Source organism: Camelus dromedarius, chromosome 10, assembly GCF_036321535.1.
Source record: "Camelus dromedarius isolate mCamDro1 chromosome 10, mCamDro1.pat, whole genome shotgun sequence".
Lineage (NCBI taxonomy): Eukaryota > Metazoa > Chordata > Mammalia > Artiodactyla > Camelidae > Camelus > Camelus dromedarius.
In genome coordinates, this window is record NC_087445.1 from 24,296,062 (window position 1) to 24,313,293 (window position 17,232).

The 17,232-nt window shown below is 36.8% G+C and overlaps 1 protein-coding gene across 5 annotated transcripts in view; it reads left to right on the forward strand.

Annotated features, from left to right (window-relative positions):
• NFIB (nuclear factor I B) overlaps positions 1 to 17,232 on the forward strand; it is a 228,415-nt gene that overhangs the window by 176,946 nt on the left and 34,237 nt on the right. For all 5 annotated transcript variants that reach the window (XM_031449721.2, XM_031449725.2, XM_010988175.3 and 2 more), the window contains exons 7-8: positions 9,643 to 9,777; positions 13,568 to 13,752. In XM_031449721.2, the coding sequence (XP_031305581.1) occupies positions 9,643 to 9,777; positions 13,568 to 13,752 (320 nt within the window). The remainder of the gene's footprint in view (positions 1 to 9,642; positions 9,778 to 13,567; positions 13,753 to 17,232) is intronic.

The window sequence follows — 17,232 nt, forward strand, 5'->3', positions numbered from 1 at the left end:
CATTTGCCACAGAATCATAAAATTTTACATCTAGAAGAGTTCTTGGAAACAGAGATTCAGATATTTCTTTTCATTTGTATTCTCAAAAATACATTGTTTTGCTTTTAGCCAACTAAATCGCAAATGTTACACTGAAGTGTTTCATTTTACATTTTGGCAACATCCAATACCTTAGACCAATGAGGCGTTTCCTTCTTAAAGTGTAATGCTGGGCACAGTAACACAGTAACAAGATACAGTGTTGTCTGCCCATCACTGGGAACACTTTATAATAGTCTGTGGAGACACAAGTAGTATTTTTCCCCAAATATGTATTTTGTCTTTTTTTGTTGTTGTTATAAAAGTAAAAATTATTTGTAGGGGATTTGGAAAAACAAAGTGTCAAATATAAATAAGAAAATGAAAAATCACCTGTAATACTGTCACTTAGAGATAACACATGTTAATGTTTGGCTATATCATATACCAGTCTATTTTCTATGTGCTTTTTTCTATGCATATCCTATATATTCTATTTCAAGTAAAGTTTTTGCACTAAATTGGGCTTATGTAATATATGCTGTTTTGTAAGTTATTTTCTTTGGGGAGGGATCTTTTATTTATAGTATAATAGCATATTGCCATGTTATTCAATTTCCGCTTGACAGTGACCGCATAGCATACCGCCCTTTGGCTATGCTATACATTTTTAAATGTCTCCTTTGCTCATAGATGTTTAGACAGTTTCTACTTTTTTTTTTTAATAGTAAATAAAGACACAGTGAACGTCATTGCATACGAATCTTTGTACTTAGATTTGATTATTTTGCTCCTGTCTAGTTCTATCCACCGTCCCCAGTACCTAGCCTCCTGCGTGACACGAAGTCACCCAGTAGATGCTCAATGCGATTTTGTTAAAGGGATAAGTACACGCCTACTGTAGAACCGCTGAGTCCATTTCCACGGCCTTTGGTAAGAACTGGCACAGAACCCAGGCAGGTCTTAGCAGTTTGCGCTCCTCCTGGCAGCGGCTGAGTGGTCTGTTTAACTCTGCTGCTGCGGCCATAGTGTCTAAACATACCACGTGGCTCTGTGAGCAGTTTTGAAGCGTGATCTCTCATTCATATGTCAAGAAGAGTGTCTCCATGGCCTTGTGACTCTACCCATGCACCTCTTTCTTTTTGCCATTTATGTTGCATTTAAACCCTTGGGCACCACATCACATGGTTTCTTCCCAGGAGCCGTGATAGCCTCATTTTACTGTGAAGGAAACGGGGAAACGGAGAGGGCACCTCAGGGATTGTGCAGTGCTTTCAAGTAAAGACACCTGCTTGGTCTCTGTCCCATCTTCTCCTCCAGGACATACTCCTTCAGGGCACTTCCCCACGTCAGTCCTTTATCTATAGGTAAAACTGATTAAAGTAAGGGTCAGTGTGGTTCTCCACAAGGGAACAACAGAAATAAATCCATCAAAGCTCTGGGCTGCGATCTTCTGCACTTGAATTGTAGTATTTCACGTAACATTTCCACAGTTACAAAGAACCTCGAAACTTGCCACGATTTACCCCGTGGCAAAAACAGAGGAAGAGAACCTGTGGTCTCTTTTAGCGTCATTCTCCCTGCCTTCTCCTGGTCCTCTGGGCACAGGGCCCAAGCCATTTCCTTGTCTCAGGACTGAGTCCGGATTTATGGCCTGAAGTAAAAGTATCTGATTTCCAGCTCCTAAACTCATCCCACACACCAGATTTGGTGGCCTCTCATTCATTATCTCATTCAGTATAAATAGCATTATTATTTTATACAGATGGGTGATTCCTTGTTCGTGTTGTCTTCCAGCTTTCACCCCAACATTTTAATGGAAAGCAGAAATTCCTCAGTTGAGCTAATGTTCATTTTTCTTTCACTCTGTGTTTTGTGTTGCTTGACAGAGTTTCAACAGAGTAATGAATATGTTGACCACCTTTGCTTCTTCCAACAACGAGCTTGGTCTCTGAAGAGACGTTCTATGTCCAGAGTATTTTTTTTTAATAAATCTGTAAGACTCTTTAAAAATCTATGGATGTCCAAAGCCTGTAAAAAATAAAGAAACCTAGAAAATTGTGAAGGGTATTAACTTAGTAAGACTTGTCAGTGTAATAAAACCTTGTTGAATCCAGGCATCGGGCTCTCTAAGCTGAATGTTCCCACAGACGTGCTTTGCGTCTTTGGTCTGTACCGTGCTCGTACCAAAGGGCCAGTGTTTCATTGCACCTTGAGTTTTCTTCTGCAAAAAAGAATCCTGTAACATCTGTTCAGCAGTTTGATTATGTTAAAAAAAAAAAAAAAGATGGTTTTAACAATGATTAGAGATTTTAAAGCACCTACTAATAAAATAGACCTTAACATTAAATACTGGAAAACAAGGGAAGTCGGCAAGTGGTGACTTTTATCTAGAGGGTTCGTTTAGACTTGTTTACAAGTACGGCGTGTAACATAAGAAAGACAACTAAGGAATGTGCAAAAGGATTGGAATTTTAAAAGATTTTTGGGGCAACTTATTTCTTTGTTAACTAGGTAGAAATACGTTTTTCTAAATCATAGGGATGGTGCAGTTAATATATTTTGATTCAGTGTTATGCAATGCTGAAAATAGTAGCTTTGTAGAAGTTCAAGAATCCTTGTGTGGCTTCTACATAACTGACGTGAAATAGTTCTAAACCATAATTGTCCTATAGGGAAGAAGAACAGGATTTTTTTTTTCCTAAAGAAAATGATGTATTTTCTATGTAGGCGATAGAAATTCGATTTGTAACCTTAATCTACTGAAACATATTGCACAAGCTAACATATTGCTCTACTGTCTGTGAAAAAGGAGCAGGTGTCCCAGACAGGCAGGTGTTAAGGTGGCTGTTTGAGCTTGCCCTCGATCGCTGGTTGACTTCAGTGAAGTTCTGCTAACAGGTGGCTAACTGATTGGAGTGCCATGTGACATTTATCCCGGGAGCGACTTGGATGACAGGCTGCTACAGACTGAGGAAGGGGTCTTTGCTTTGATGAAGAAATTGCCAAAACTCGTGTCTCATTAGTGTTTCCTAAGGTTCTTTGGAAGTGAACAACAGTTTAATTAAGGGCTGACGTAAACACGTTTCTGCACACTTTCCCTGCAGCATTTTATCACATTAGAATTGATCAAAATTGTTGCCTTGGGCTGACTTGAACAGATATACATCTGGAGCGCCATTTGTGCAAGCTGCCAACGAGTCGAGTACATACGCTGTGTTTCACGGCAACGCTCTTCCTTTGTAGATGAAATTACCTTGCTGGGAGATGAGTTGATCTAACTCTTTATTTGCTTAAGCCTTTATCTCTTTGAAGTGATGCTGTGAAATGAATGACACAGCAGGGCTTAGGATGTAGGTATGTCAAAGTGCCAAAAAAAATTATAGTATGGCTAGTAAAAATTAGGCGATAACTTGCTTTCGCAAAATACTTCTGTAAAGGTAAGCTTAAGTCTAACTGAACCAACTTGTCCTATTTAAGTAGCCTCTTTGAACTTTTTCTTACATGGTGATCTTTTATTATGTATTTACTTACACAATTGGTTTCTAAAGCCAGAGCTAATTGTCCAATTACAAATCTAAACATGGGTGTAGACACTGAAGAAGAATTCCATCAATGAGAATCTCCTTTAAAATACAGCCTCTCTGATTTTTTGCCATTAAGAAGAATCATTTCTGTAATCCACGAGTATCACACCTGCACTTATTTAATGAATTTTCGTGTTTCATGTCTGTCCTCTCTGCTGAACTGTAAGCATCACCAGGACAGGAGGCAGGTGGTCTTGCTTAATATCTTGAATTTTATGCCTTGACTTCGTTTCTCACTCTTAGTAGAAACTCAGTGACTGACTGCGTTTTCTCTCTGCTTTGCATTCAGCTCCTTCTCCTCTGGTGTTTTCTACTCAGGCACCACACATTTAAGGTACACTGACTGTAGTTACCTCACTCATCCTCTGCCACCAGTTATCGCTGCACCATAGAGCTTTTTTCATATGCAAGAGATTCTAAGATAAACTGCTTAGACACAGCGTCTGCTCTGCCTCTTCCACCTTCTTTTCATCCTACATTTAAAAAAATTCTCTTCCCAAGCAGCGTGATCTTCCAGCCTCCACATTTGTGTCCTTGATACACATCTTCTGTAGAAAGTAAGCCAGTAGTCAGCCATTTCATACTTTATATGCTATGGCTATAACAAGTACAAAGTAATAATGAAAAAGCCATCCAGTATCATAAGACACAGTCCCAGAGTCATTAAGGAAATCTAGACCTCCAACATTCCTTAGGAGGGACTTCTTAAAGAGAATAATAAATCAAGTTGGTTCAGTGGATATAAACTGTTGTTCAGTAAATGGAATAAGAAGGCAGAAGGACATAATTTTCTAGCCCAAGAGACTATCATATGCCAGGAAAGGCACAGAGCTAAAAACACATTCCTCCTGGCCTCCTCCTCCAGGAGGCCCTAAACAAATGGGCTTAAATAAAATAGAATCAGGTCATTAAAAAGTCCAAAAATGATAAATGCTGGAGAGGATGTGGAGAAAAGGGAACCCTCCTACACTGCTGGTGGGAATGTAATTCAGTACAGCCATTATAGAAAACAGTATAAAGATTCCTCAAAAAACTAAAAATAGACTTACCATATGATCTAGCAATCCCACTCCTGGGCATATATCCAGAGGAAACTCTAATTCAAAAAGATACATGCACCCCAATGTTCACAGCAGCACTATTTACAATAGCCAAGACATGGAAACAACCTAAAAGTCCATCGACAGATGACTGGATAAAGAAGTTGTGATATATATATGTATATAATGGAATACTACTCAGCCTTAAAAGGAATAAAATAAAGTTATTTGCAGCAACATGGATGGACCTAGAGATCATCATTCTATGTGAAGTCAGCCAGAAAGAAAGAAAAATACCATATGATATCACTCATATGTGGGATCTTAAAAAAAAAAAAAAACACAAATGAACTTATTTACAAAACAAACACTCACAGATATAAAAAACAAGCTTATGCTTACCACGGGGGAAAAGGGGTGGGAAGGGATAAATTGGGAGTTTGAGATTTGCAGATGCTAACTACTCTATATAAAATAAACAACTAGTTTCTTCTGTATAGCACAAGGAACTATATTAATATCATGTAGTAACCTATAATGAAAAAGAATATGCAAAGGAATATATGTATGTGTACGTATGACTGAGACATTATGCTGTGCGCCAAAAATTGACACAACATTGTAAACTGACTATACTTCAATTAAAAAAAGTAACAGAAACCCACTCAAATGGGGAAAAAAATAGAATCATAAGGAAAGATTGAAGTAAAAATGTGGTACCATGCTAGATCTTAAAATGAAGAAATCTTTTGAAGGAGATACTTCCAACTACTGTTTTAAAATAAGCCTTGATGAGGAAGACCTGAGAAATAGAATGGGCAGGAAATTCTTGATTTAAAGCAGGTACAAATGGGTCTAGGTGAAGAATAGAAAAAAACTAGAGCTTTTGGGAAGTTTTGCTTTCTGAAATCAATCCATTTGTAAACTGCTACTTTCTAAACCAAGTTTGAATTTCTTTGTCTGATTTCAAGCCCTCGCTGTCCTTTGCTTCCTCCTCATCAGCCACCAGCAGCTCCTACCTCCTTCCCACCAATAGAAACACCAGCTTATCCTTTTCTTATCATCTTGCTTCTCTCCTCAACTTCTTTATTTCATGTATTATTCAACCTAGGCATAAATATGTATGTATTATCATTCAACTTATTATACATTTATATATTATTCACCTTTATTATTATTCATCTTCTTTTCAGCTTAATCTTTTTATGTATAATTCTTCCTGCTTGAGGGAAGTTAGACTGTGAAAAGCATGACATTTGTTTTTTGCCCCGGAAAGGTCACTTAAAACCATCTCTCCTATATATTCATTCCTCAAACATTTTTTTTTCTGTAGCATACAAGTGCATTAAAAATAGAAATGATACCGTTTTTGAGTTTGGCATGAGGTCTACTGGACTGCAGACATTCAAAATAAAAATAAAATAAAAACAATGCTAGTTTGATTCATGCTTAAAACGTTATAGCTAGAAACTCTACCCTTGCTTCTTCCAGATAACTGACCTTTAATTTATTTTTTCCTTCTTCCGACCAGAGAGTTTTTTGTTCTTTGAGGGGAGTACGTACCCTGTCCCTGTACGTACTCAGCACTGTGCCCCGTGCGTGCTGTAGAACAGTATATCTCTATTGATTAATGAACTCAAGATTAATTTCATTTAGTAGGAAAACAAAAGCAAAATTAAGCCTACTTTCCAATACTACTGTTCTTTTTCTGTTTCTTAAAAAAAAAAATTGTTTCAGTATGGACAGTGGACCTTCCCATTCTTATTTTTACTTATTTTAAGTTACTATGTTGTTTAGGGAGAAGGCAGTTTGTTGTTCCTTTTCCAACTGGAAGACTGAATTTTATTTTGTTTCTGCTGTGTTGGCCTCTGTAATTCCTCTGTGTGTTTCGAACATGAAGGTTCCATTCTTTTCCAGTGTTTGCCTAAAGAGAACTAGAAAAATAAATGGACCTATAATAATTACCCAGTAAAGCCAAGTGTATCATTTTGACTAAGAAATTGCGAAGGCTTTATTTCTCAAAAATTACATAATCACCTATATTGTTGAACTTCTCTGTACAAACAGTCATGATTTATGTGCCCTTTATGAAAAGAGACTCATGTGACTTCGCCTGGTTTTAATGAAAATTCTGAAATAGTTTGTAGTATTTGCAATAGCCTTGGTTGATTCTTGATCTTCTCCAGAAATGACATAACTAGAATGACACTCATTCTGATTTCCAAACTCTGATCATATTTAATTGTTTTTAAATCATATGCAGTATGTGCTTTCCTAGTTACACTGTGAAGTCTTTAGAGATCGATTTTTTCTCCCAAGTTAATTTTATTTGAGATTTATATTTAAGCACAGGTAAGCATAAGAGTGTCAATAGAAACTTACCAGTTTCTTTTTCTAAGAGTTAATTTTAAATTAAAAATTTGGAATGGAAACTTATTACATCATCTATAAAACAGGGATGGAATAGAGGTTCTTTCCACCTCTAACAATCTATGTGTCTGTGATTAACTTAACAGCAGCCAAAACCTATATTTGTAGTAGTACCTTTTAAAATTACATAGCTCTTAAGTGAAATCAAGTGTTATTTTTGGCATTTTCAAGGCAACTTAGCTGAAATGAACTTCCTTTGTCTATTTTTTAAGTGGTTTTTAAAATTTCTCTCTTTTTTTGGTAGCAGCATTAATAGCTGTGGTTTCATGAATAGTTTCTGTCTTTTGTTTTTTCTTTTTGAAAAAGATAAGAATATGGCTCACTGACTCACCAAAATTCTGATGAGTTAGTGACGGCCAGTCAGTCTCAAGTTGTAGCTTATAAGGGATTGGGGAGCAGTGGGTATAACTCAGTGGTAGAGGGCATGCTCAGCACACACGAGGTCCTCGGTTCAATCCCAGTACCTCTGTTATTAAAAAAAAAAAAAAAAAAAAAAGAGAGGCAAATTGTAGCTTATGGCTACGAATACACCTGTCATTTTTTTGTAGACAGTGATATCCACTATTATTACAGTAGCATGTCCATTCTTTACATGCCTGTATGCTGAAAACATATATTTAATTTTATTGGGTGCCTTTACCAGAGCTTAGGTAGTTTTTAAAGTGGTAAAAAATGATGCCTAGTTTCTTATGTCATAGCACCATGAAGTCTTTTTCTCATGTCAAAAAAAATTCTTAATCAAAATGCAAATTGTTTATAGTTTTAGGTGATAAAGTTTTGGGTTTTTATCTTTCATCTCTTTTAGAGCTACAACTGAAATATTTATAGGTGAAATTACATGATGCCTGGGATTTGCTTAAAAATAATACAGGGGGAGGGAGTGTAGATAGGGTAAAGGTGAAATAATTGAAAATTGAAGAAGCTAGGTGATGAGTACCTGAGAAGAATCCATTACCATTCTGTCTACCTGTGTATATATTTAAAATTTTTGGTAATAGAAATATAGACACCATAGCTCATGTGATTTTTGGAACATTTTACTATAAACTTATAAGGCTCCATAAATAAATCGACATTACTCAAGGGGTTGACAAAACGGCACATCTCTCTGTAACAACTGGAGTTTTCTCTTAAATTCCCTATTCCAGTTAACTGTACGGAACAGTCTCTTAGTTACCCAGGATGATGACTTTCTACATCAGTTATTAATTGAACTGGGTTAATTCTGTTAAAGTATCTATTATTGCTTTGGCTCTGTCTCCACTCTTATTTCAGACTCTCATGATTTATCTTTCGGCAGTATTAAATATTTGTGAATGAATGAATGAATGAATGAATGAAGCCCTGAATAGTTGTCCTAGCATAGCACTTTTTACACTGTTTTATAATTCCTTTTTAACTTGTCTGTATCCACTCTCTAGATTGTGAGTTTTATTGAGTCTAAAGCCACATCGTGTTCCCCGAGCTAGCTCAGTGTCTGGCATAAATTAGACCTTCAATACATACCTATGGAATGAATGTATTAATTAATCTATCTTCTTACGTGGTATCCAGGATTGTATCTTTATTTCACCTAATTCATCGTCCTCCGTGTAGTTTCTGGAGGGATTGCTCTACACTGTAACTATGATCATATTTTTTGCATCAATAGTGTTTTCTTCTCAGGATGAGCATTCAGACCTTCATTCATGAAGCCCGTGTCCTCTCATGGCGTGGGTTCTGCCAGCTCTTTGCTACCTCCCTCGTCTCTGACCTTCACCACTCCACAGACTGCTTGTGGGAGTGTCATCCCCATCCACATTTTAAACACGGCGCCCCTGGGGCACCTTTCTTAACCTGGGGGAGCTGAGGTGGTCCCCGCCCCGTGCAGCGAGGCTGAGAAGCAGCAACAAACACCACAGGGCCCGTGCTCGCAACACACTTCCTCCTGCCTGACTGTGGGCAGCCACTTTCCGCTTATCACTTTTCTCCTTACTGCCAGCGAACATCCCTAGAGCAGCAGCTTCATTTTTCGTAACACCCTCCCTTTACCTGGCAGATAGAGGAACCCGGTACATATTTGCAGAATGAGCAAATTGAGGAATGTGTGTTTTGCTAAACAAGTGATGAGTCTTCCAGAAAAGATGTTAAATCAGGGATACTCAAAGGTTGTTTTTCACATTTGCTCCAGGTTTTCCTGTTTTGTTCCACAGCATAGTCAGCAGGTCAGGAGACAAACCCCCGAACTGTGTAAGTCTCAGAATGAAATGTTGAGGTAAAAAAGACTTTGTTTGGGACCAAAGAAAATGTGATATTTTGTTGTTCAGAAGTTCAAAATTTATTCAGTAGTAGAAACAACTCTGACGATACTTTTAATGAAGCCTCGGGTTAGCGTCAGTGGAGATGGATTCTGACAGATATTTCAGAGCTGGGTACATACTGACCCTCAGTATGTATTTCGTTAAAGAGCCAAAGGGACAAAAATAATAGAAAGTTGGAAAGTGAGATCTCTTCCTAGGTTGATGTGAACCCAGTGAAAGTCGTAAAGTCAAGTCGTAAAGCTTGGGTTTTCCTATCTTCCTCTGCAGATATGTCTTCTCCGACTACTATGAAGAAGCCTGAAAAGCCATTGTTCAGCTCTACATCTCCACAAGATTCCTCCCCAAGACTGAGCACTTTCCCCCAGCACCACCATCCCGGAATACCTGGAGTTGCACACAGCGGTGAGGAGGAGAAACCCCCTTCTTGTTTGTAGAGCCGGGACCCTCAGGGATGGAGCAAAACTTTAAGATTAAATCCAGGGTGACCTGTTTGTTCAGCCAAAAGAGGGAGGGTCATCATCTGATCCCCCCCCCAACAAAAAAATTATCAACATATGGGAAAGATTTTAAAAATCATACAATTAAATAGCTTCTACATAATGTATTTTTTAATTGCCTGTATTGGAAAGATTACAATCATAAGAAATGAGAAAATATATAGTTATCTTAATTGTAGCTTCCAAATTGGCCTGAATTCTATGTATCTTACTAAGAGAGAGGTGGAATTTCAAGTATGTTGCCGAGTTTAGATTATTTCCAGAGGCATTAAGATATATAGACACTGTTTCTAGCAATGTTATTTTCTACACAAAACCCAATATTTTAACTACTTATTTGGAAGTGAAATTAATCAGAAATATAAAAGAGGTACTTTTCTTTGACAATTATTTTATATGCATAAATCCTTCCTGGGTGCTGGTGCACTTGGTATTCTGTCTAATATCATAATTTAAAGAGGAAAAAATCCAATATTTCACATTTGTACTTTAAGGAACAATCAACACTAAATCCTCTTTCAAAATTAAAAAGAGATATAATTCATTCACAATACTGCATACTTTCTACCTATTACTCTTAAACCCTTGAGAGGAGTAGCCTGAATTTTAGGTGGAAAAGTTTTATATATAAAATGAATATGTTTATAGTGATACTCCTACTGCTTTAAATTTTTGGTGAGGCAGTTCCTTATTCTTCAAAAAATTTGAATCTAGTTTTTAAGCCTTTATTATTCAGGAGATATAATGTCTGTTTATGATAAAGTTCTTAGCTTTGGTCTATTAGATGTATGTTGATGTATATTGTCACTATGCTTAAGAAATGCAAGGCCTTCAGTGCTATCATTGAGACAATTATAAAATTAAGAGAAGAATATACAAGTCCAATGTGGTATATGAAATATTTTACATTTTTTTATACTGCTAAGATAGGTGAAAAATATCAGTAACTATTTCATACATTTCTCATGTTGAGTATTTGAGCAAAGTTAACCTAGAAGTCAAATCATCCTTTTATTATGACATCTGATTAATATACTCATCTTTCTAACATTTGGAAAAAATTAACAGTACATTTTTATGTAATGAACCATGAGAGATATAGATAAGCCTTCCACCTTTGTCCTTTACTACATGTTTGTTCAGTATGTAACATATTAGAGCCTGTGGCAGAAACCTCGTCATGAGACAGTTTCTGTCCTTAAAGAGCTCATGGTATATTGGGGGGGGGGGGAGCACATCTTCAGCCAGGCATCAAGCATGAACAGGATTAGGTACTTGGATGAGGATTAGATGCCTGGAGGAGGCGTGTTCTCGACTCAAGTTTGGAGAGTGGGTTCACCTTAATAAGCAGGAACAAGCCAGGTGAGGTCATTTCAGGCAGAGCCAACAGCATGTACCATTGCAGTAGAGGTCCCTGCAGCAAGGAACTGCCACATGTTGAAGGATCCACAAATCTCAAAATGTGGCCTGAGTAGGAGAGAGTGGCCAGAGGTGAGACCAAGAAGTGAGGCAGGACTGAATCTTAAAGCACTCAAAAACCTTACAAACCTGTGACCTTTGGGGAATTTTATTCCTGAAGCAGTAGGGAGCCAGTGAAAGATTTTTAGCAGTTCCATGATTAAAATGATATTTTAAAAAATTATTCATGTGAGACTATAAAGGATGTATTGGAAGGAGCAAGACTGAAGGAAAGAAGACAATTAGGAAAACTTTGCAATAATGTAGGCAAGAAATACATGTACATACACATATGTATGTATGCATGTATGAATTATCTCATTAAAAAGGGGAAACATTTTTTGCCTTGTATTTTGCTTGTCTTTCTTTGAAAGACCAGGCAGGTGTCTTTTATTGATGAAGTAGCCACTTGATTTCTATTGGAAATTCTGCATCCTGCCTAGTTTATATCAGGCCAGCCAGGGCTTATGTGAGCACAGTACTTGGGAGCCAGAGATTTGAACTCTGATTTGATATGTGACAGTTCAGATCAAAAGAGATCTCTTCCAAAACTGCTGATGCTAAAAGATCTCAAAGCTCAGAGGACCCAAGATGGTGCTATGCATCTATCCTTCAAGGGTTTGCGTACAGATGTAAGTAAAGACCGTGGTTAAATGGAACTGAGATTGAGAGCCCTTTGACACTAAGTCAAAAGATGTGCAACTTAATTTAGGTGTTTACATTTTGTTAAATTATACTTTCAGATATGTATACTTCTTAAGTAAAATATTTCAATAGGGAGTTTCATTTTAAGAAATATGTAATTGTTCTCTGAAATGCATCCCTTTGATGAAGGATGCTCAACCTTCAGTGTGTGGAAAGATTACAGGGGATGCTTATTTAAAGTGCACTTTTGATGCCTCACCCCTGGAAGTCCTCATCTAGTAAGTCCGTGGTTAGGCCCAGAAATCTGTACTATGGCAACAACCCAGAGAATTCTGGGTTCCCGGACATTCAGGGATCAAAGTTGTGACTGATTTTACAATTCTTCTATGATACACATTTTTAATTTCTTCAATCTTCTGAAAAAGCTTTCTTTGGGGAAGATAAGTAATACCCCTTAAAAGTTTTGTGTCTTTTTTTTTGCACATAATTACAAAGTTGGAGGTAAGTCATTGCAGATGATTTTCATTTATAGGTCATGGAAAGAATTTTATTTTTCATATTGTTTGCTAAGTTGTCTCATAAGACACTAAACATTTATCATATGTAATTTCCTATGATTCAGATCAAAATATTAAATAGAAACAGACATTTCATCTTCACTTCTACATATACTGGATGGGACTTTTAAACTGCACTTACTTAAAGTACAAATTCAGCATTCTAGAGATAATGATTATACAGTCAAATTGTTTCCCCATTTTTTAAACTTAAGAATTGTATTTCAAAAACTAAATAATAAATTATGATCATACCAATGTTGAAAAATTGCAATACAATTAAGCATTATCCACGTTGTATATGTTTGAGCTATTTTTTCCCTTCATAAAATATGTGATTTACGGGTAAGTTAATATGCCTATGTGAATGTTTAAATTTGCATTTCTGTGGGTTTCATTCTTGGTCTTATCTCAATAATATCTTTTAAACTACATGTAGTAAAAGTTAGATTAGGAAGAAAAATAGTTACAGAACTAAGCTCTTTTGGTTTTGAGAGGCAACTTTTCATTAAAAAAAAGAGTCCCAGATTTACGTTTAAATATTCATAAACATTTATACAATGATCAGGGAATTATTTAGGACATTATTGTTTATTAATTATTGGCTTCTCTTCTAAACAACCACTAGCTAGGACGTATAGGGAAAATATTTATTTAAAATTGGATTACACTTCTGTTTTGAATTTTGATAGAAAATTTGTGAGTCCCCTGTTCTCTGCTTAATGTGACTTGGCCTGGACTTAGGAGACAAAGACGTTTCAATCACAGAATGCATTCTAATGGGAGACAACTTTTCCTCAAAGAAATGTTTTTATGACATATTGACTTAACCTATAAAAGAGAAACTTCTTTTTGTAATCGTTCATAGATGTAGAAAGTAAGAGTGTTAGTTCTCTAGACTGGAGTTGTGTCTGTGTGTGCTTAGCAATCCTGGCATTGCAAATAAGAGTAAAAGACTAACTTATTTGAAGAGAGTTTGGTTAAATCAGACGGAGAAAATGCTTAGCTCAATCTTTCCCCTTCTGTCTTCCACAGTCATCTCAACTCGAACTCCACCTCCACCCTCACCGTTGCCATTTCCAACACAAGCTATTCTTCCTCCAGCCCCATCGAGCTACTTCTCTCATCCAACAATCAGATATCCTCCCCACCTGAACCCTCAGGATACTCTGAAGAACTATGTACCTTCTTATGACCCATCCAGTCCGCAAACCAGCCAGGTAAAAATGAGAGAGAACGTGTGATTAGAGCCTAAGGGAGGTGGCACAGGGCTAACCGTAAGCCATGGAGTTTACTCAGACAGTGTGTCTGGCAGAACATCAAGCTTTTGAAATCCATCTTCAGGAAGTTTCTTGGTGACTCAATAAGTTTTTATTGAAAGGTGGCTGAATGACAGGTAGGAAGTGTGTTGCCCCAGAGGGGCACATCTGTGAAGATGCTCTTGGTTTGATGTTTTGGGATTTTCATGGACTGAAAAGAAAGTTGATGCAGAAAGTACACTGACAAAAAAGTTCTGAGCTGGCGTTCACACCTCTGAAATACCGGGTCTGACACAGAGACAAAGTGCTGATTTCAGGCAGAAGCAAGGTATGAGCTAAAATAAACACACACAAAAGAACTTACGGTTGTATTTATAGACCAACTATTAGGTATTAAAATAAGCTTTGGTAATGTAAACATTTCCAGTGTTTGATGACTACTTGAATATTCTTTGCTCAGACATGACTACGTTTCATAATGAGTGACATTACCAGTGACATTACCATTGGTAAACACTGTGCAGTGGCTTTAGGGATTCTTTGTGTAAGTGTAGTGACTCATGTGCCTTCTTCACTCCCTAAACATGTGGTTTCTCCTATAGAAAGGTCATTGCAGAAGGATTTGGTGTAAGAGGATTTTCCACAATCAAGCAGACAGTCTGTGCCAAAGCTGGGTCTGTCAATGATCATAATATCCAAAATCTGTAATGTAATTTCCATCTTATGATCTGGTACTTGGCTTGCTGCTTTACCTCTAAGACGCCTGTCCACTTCTTGTACCTTTTAATGCTCTGAGGGGTTTTCATAAGCGTTCTGTCATTAGTGCCGTTCAGTTACGAAAATGCCTGTCAGTACTATGTGCATATTAATTTGGAATGAACAAAGAAACAGCTGGAAAAAATCCCTTTGGTCTTAATTTAATTGTTAAAATGGAGCAAAATTGTCCCTTCTGAAAGTTTTATTTTGAATAAAAACGTATCCAGCACTGTTTGGATTACTTAAAATTAAGTTACCTGGACTTTTAGCTCCATAATAATAACAATAATTTAGTAATACTAAACTAAGTACACCATTCTTGACTTTTGAATTTATATCTTGACTATTTGAATTTATATCTTGACTATTTGTATTTTACAAGAAAATGTTCAAATGGTGTAGCACTTTTAATAACTGGAAGGATAATTAGTTAAGTAAAACAGGGGGATCTTGGTATATTAGTTTAGAAATAAAATTTGTTGTCAGAGCATGGGTTCAAAACTCTCAGTTCCGTAGAGCATTTTGCTAGGCTCAGCTGGGAACAGTGCACACAAGGTCTGATTTTAATTTGTGTAGAATTTCCATGAATAACAAAGTCTAATTAAGACATGCATTAAAAGTCCGTAACATTAATTCAGTGTGGAAAATCTTAGAGTTCCATTGGATTTTTTTTTTTTAAACTGATGTCTTAATTAGGCACTGTTAGGGGAAAAATTATGCAAATTAAAATCAGGCCCTTAGTGTTCCGCATTTCTTTAATTATTCAGTGCTTGTTTTACGTATATTTCAGTTTCTTTATAAGTTAAGAGGGCATATTAGGTGATAATCTGCCTATATTGTTCTCAGTTTTTCTTCGTATTTTCAAGGTAAAGATCCAGCCTCTGAGAAGCATCTCACTCTCATCTCAATTAAAAAAAAAAAAAAATTCCCTCTCAAGATTTTGTATAATAGGAGCAATGTGCTAAGTAGGATAATCCTTTCCTAATGCTGTTCAGCCTCATCTTCAGATAAGATGTCTCTCTTTGCACATCCAGTATGAACGTTCCTCTCCCGGCAGCATTAAAAGAGAAACCTTCTAGTATCGCTTCGTCCAGTCTGCTGGAACTAGTAGAACACCGAAAAGCAATAACCCTTCCATTCTTCTGACCCTGAATTGCAGAAAAGTTGTCTATATTGACTGGAGAATTCCTTCTTTGTCACCTTTGCTTTTTTTAAAACGAAGAGAGAAACGTGTGTTGGCTTTTGCCGATTCAGTTCCAGTAGACAAAGCTTGCAGGGTGGGGAAAGGGCTATCATACAAGGTGGCAGCGTTTTCTTGGCATTATTGTCATTCTCCTGTCCCGCGCCCTCAGGTAGGTACTGTCAAACTGTTGTGGTGAACATAGCGCACAGGAAAGCTTTGTACCATCGAGTGTACCACCAGGGATAAAATCGGATCATTCTTCTTTCTTGGGTGAGACACACCAAGCAGTCTCTTGAAGTGGTCAGATAACCAGAAGTTGATGGTCTTTAGAAACAAATCACCTTTTCACCTTGAAAGGAAAAAAAAAACGGATCTTTATTGTAAACTGCAGCATTTTTTTTCCAGGAACATTATGTCTGCTTTGATTTTTAACTCAAATTCAAAACCAATTAATTTGAATTTTAAAATAGGACTCCTAATAGTCACCTTTTTTGGCTCTAAAAGTGGGGGAAAACTGAGTACTTGTTCACGTGTAGTCAACTGTTCCTTCCCAGTGTCCTCCAGCACTGAACGGATTTTGATCATTATGTTGAGCAACTGAGATGCCTTGTCCTCCCACAGCAGTTTGGAGATTAATTGCATTGTTGCTACATGGATTAGAGTGAGACAGTCATACTATTTAATGGAATATGTTAAATAAAATTAGTCTAAAGATAGTCGAGGGGGGTTCTATAGCCTATAATCTAGTAGGTTTCATCAGGGTGAGAAACCTGGTCAATTTTCCTGGCTTAAAGTTAAATAATTTACTCATGATGAATAGTCAGGATTTTCAAAAGTTCATTTTCTTTTTAGAATAAATAATGTGGCCTCTGAGGAACCCAACCAAGACTTAGTTCATGTCTCTAATATTTAAGTGTTTAGCTGTTCATCTTTTTCTTTAAAGAAATGTCTACTTGTAATTTATGTGCAAGTGTTTAGATCAATATTCTGTTTTATTGCTTTCTTTGCCTTTAAACAGATTATAAAGACTAAAAATTTGTGGAGACTATCCTCCAAACAAATTGTTATGTACATTATGTAGTGGAGAATTCCAACATGAGTGTAATTAAAAATAGTGTTCTCTGTTTAGAAAAAGACATTCCAGTATTTCTTCAAACAGTGCACCCTTAGAATTGTCTCCTATCATGGACACTATTTTTATACCTGGGGCTAAAACTCAGATAGTAATATCTTTTCTATCATTGCCCAGGGGATTTTCTCAGTTAATTCCCACAAATGTCAACAAGCAACGTTCTGTGTCACTCTCCATGCCCAACAATGGAAGAGCAACTCAAGTAACAGTGTAGATTTGATTGCCCTCTGCTTCACTTTAGCACATTTTAATTTACTTGCGAAATCTCTTATTGTAGGTACAAGATCAGACCTAGCTGAGCCTCTTATATCATTGTGTGGGCCCTGAAATTGTAAAGGCTTTAAATATCATTCTATCTGCCTATATTAGG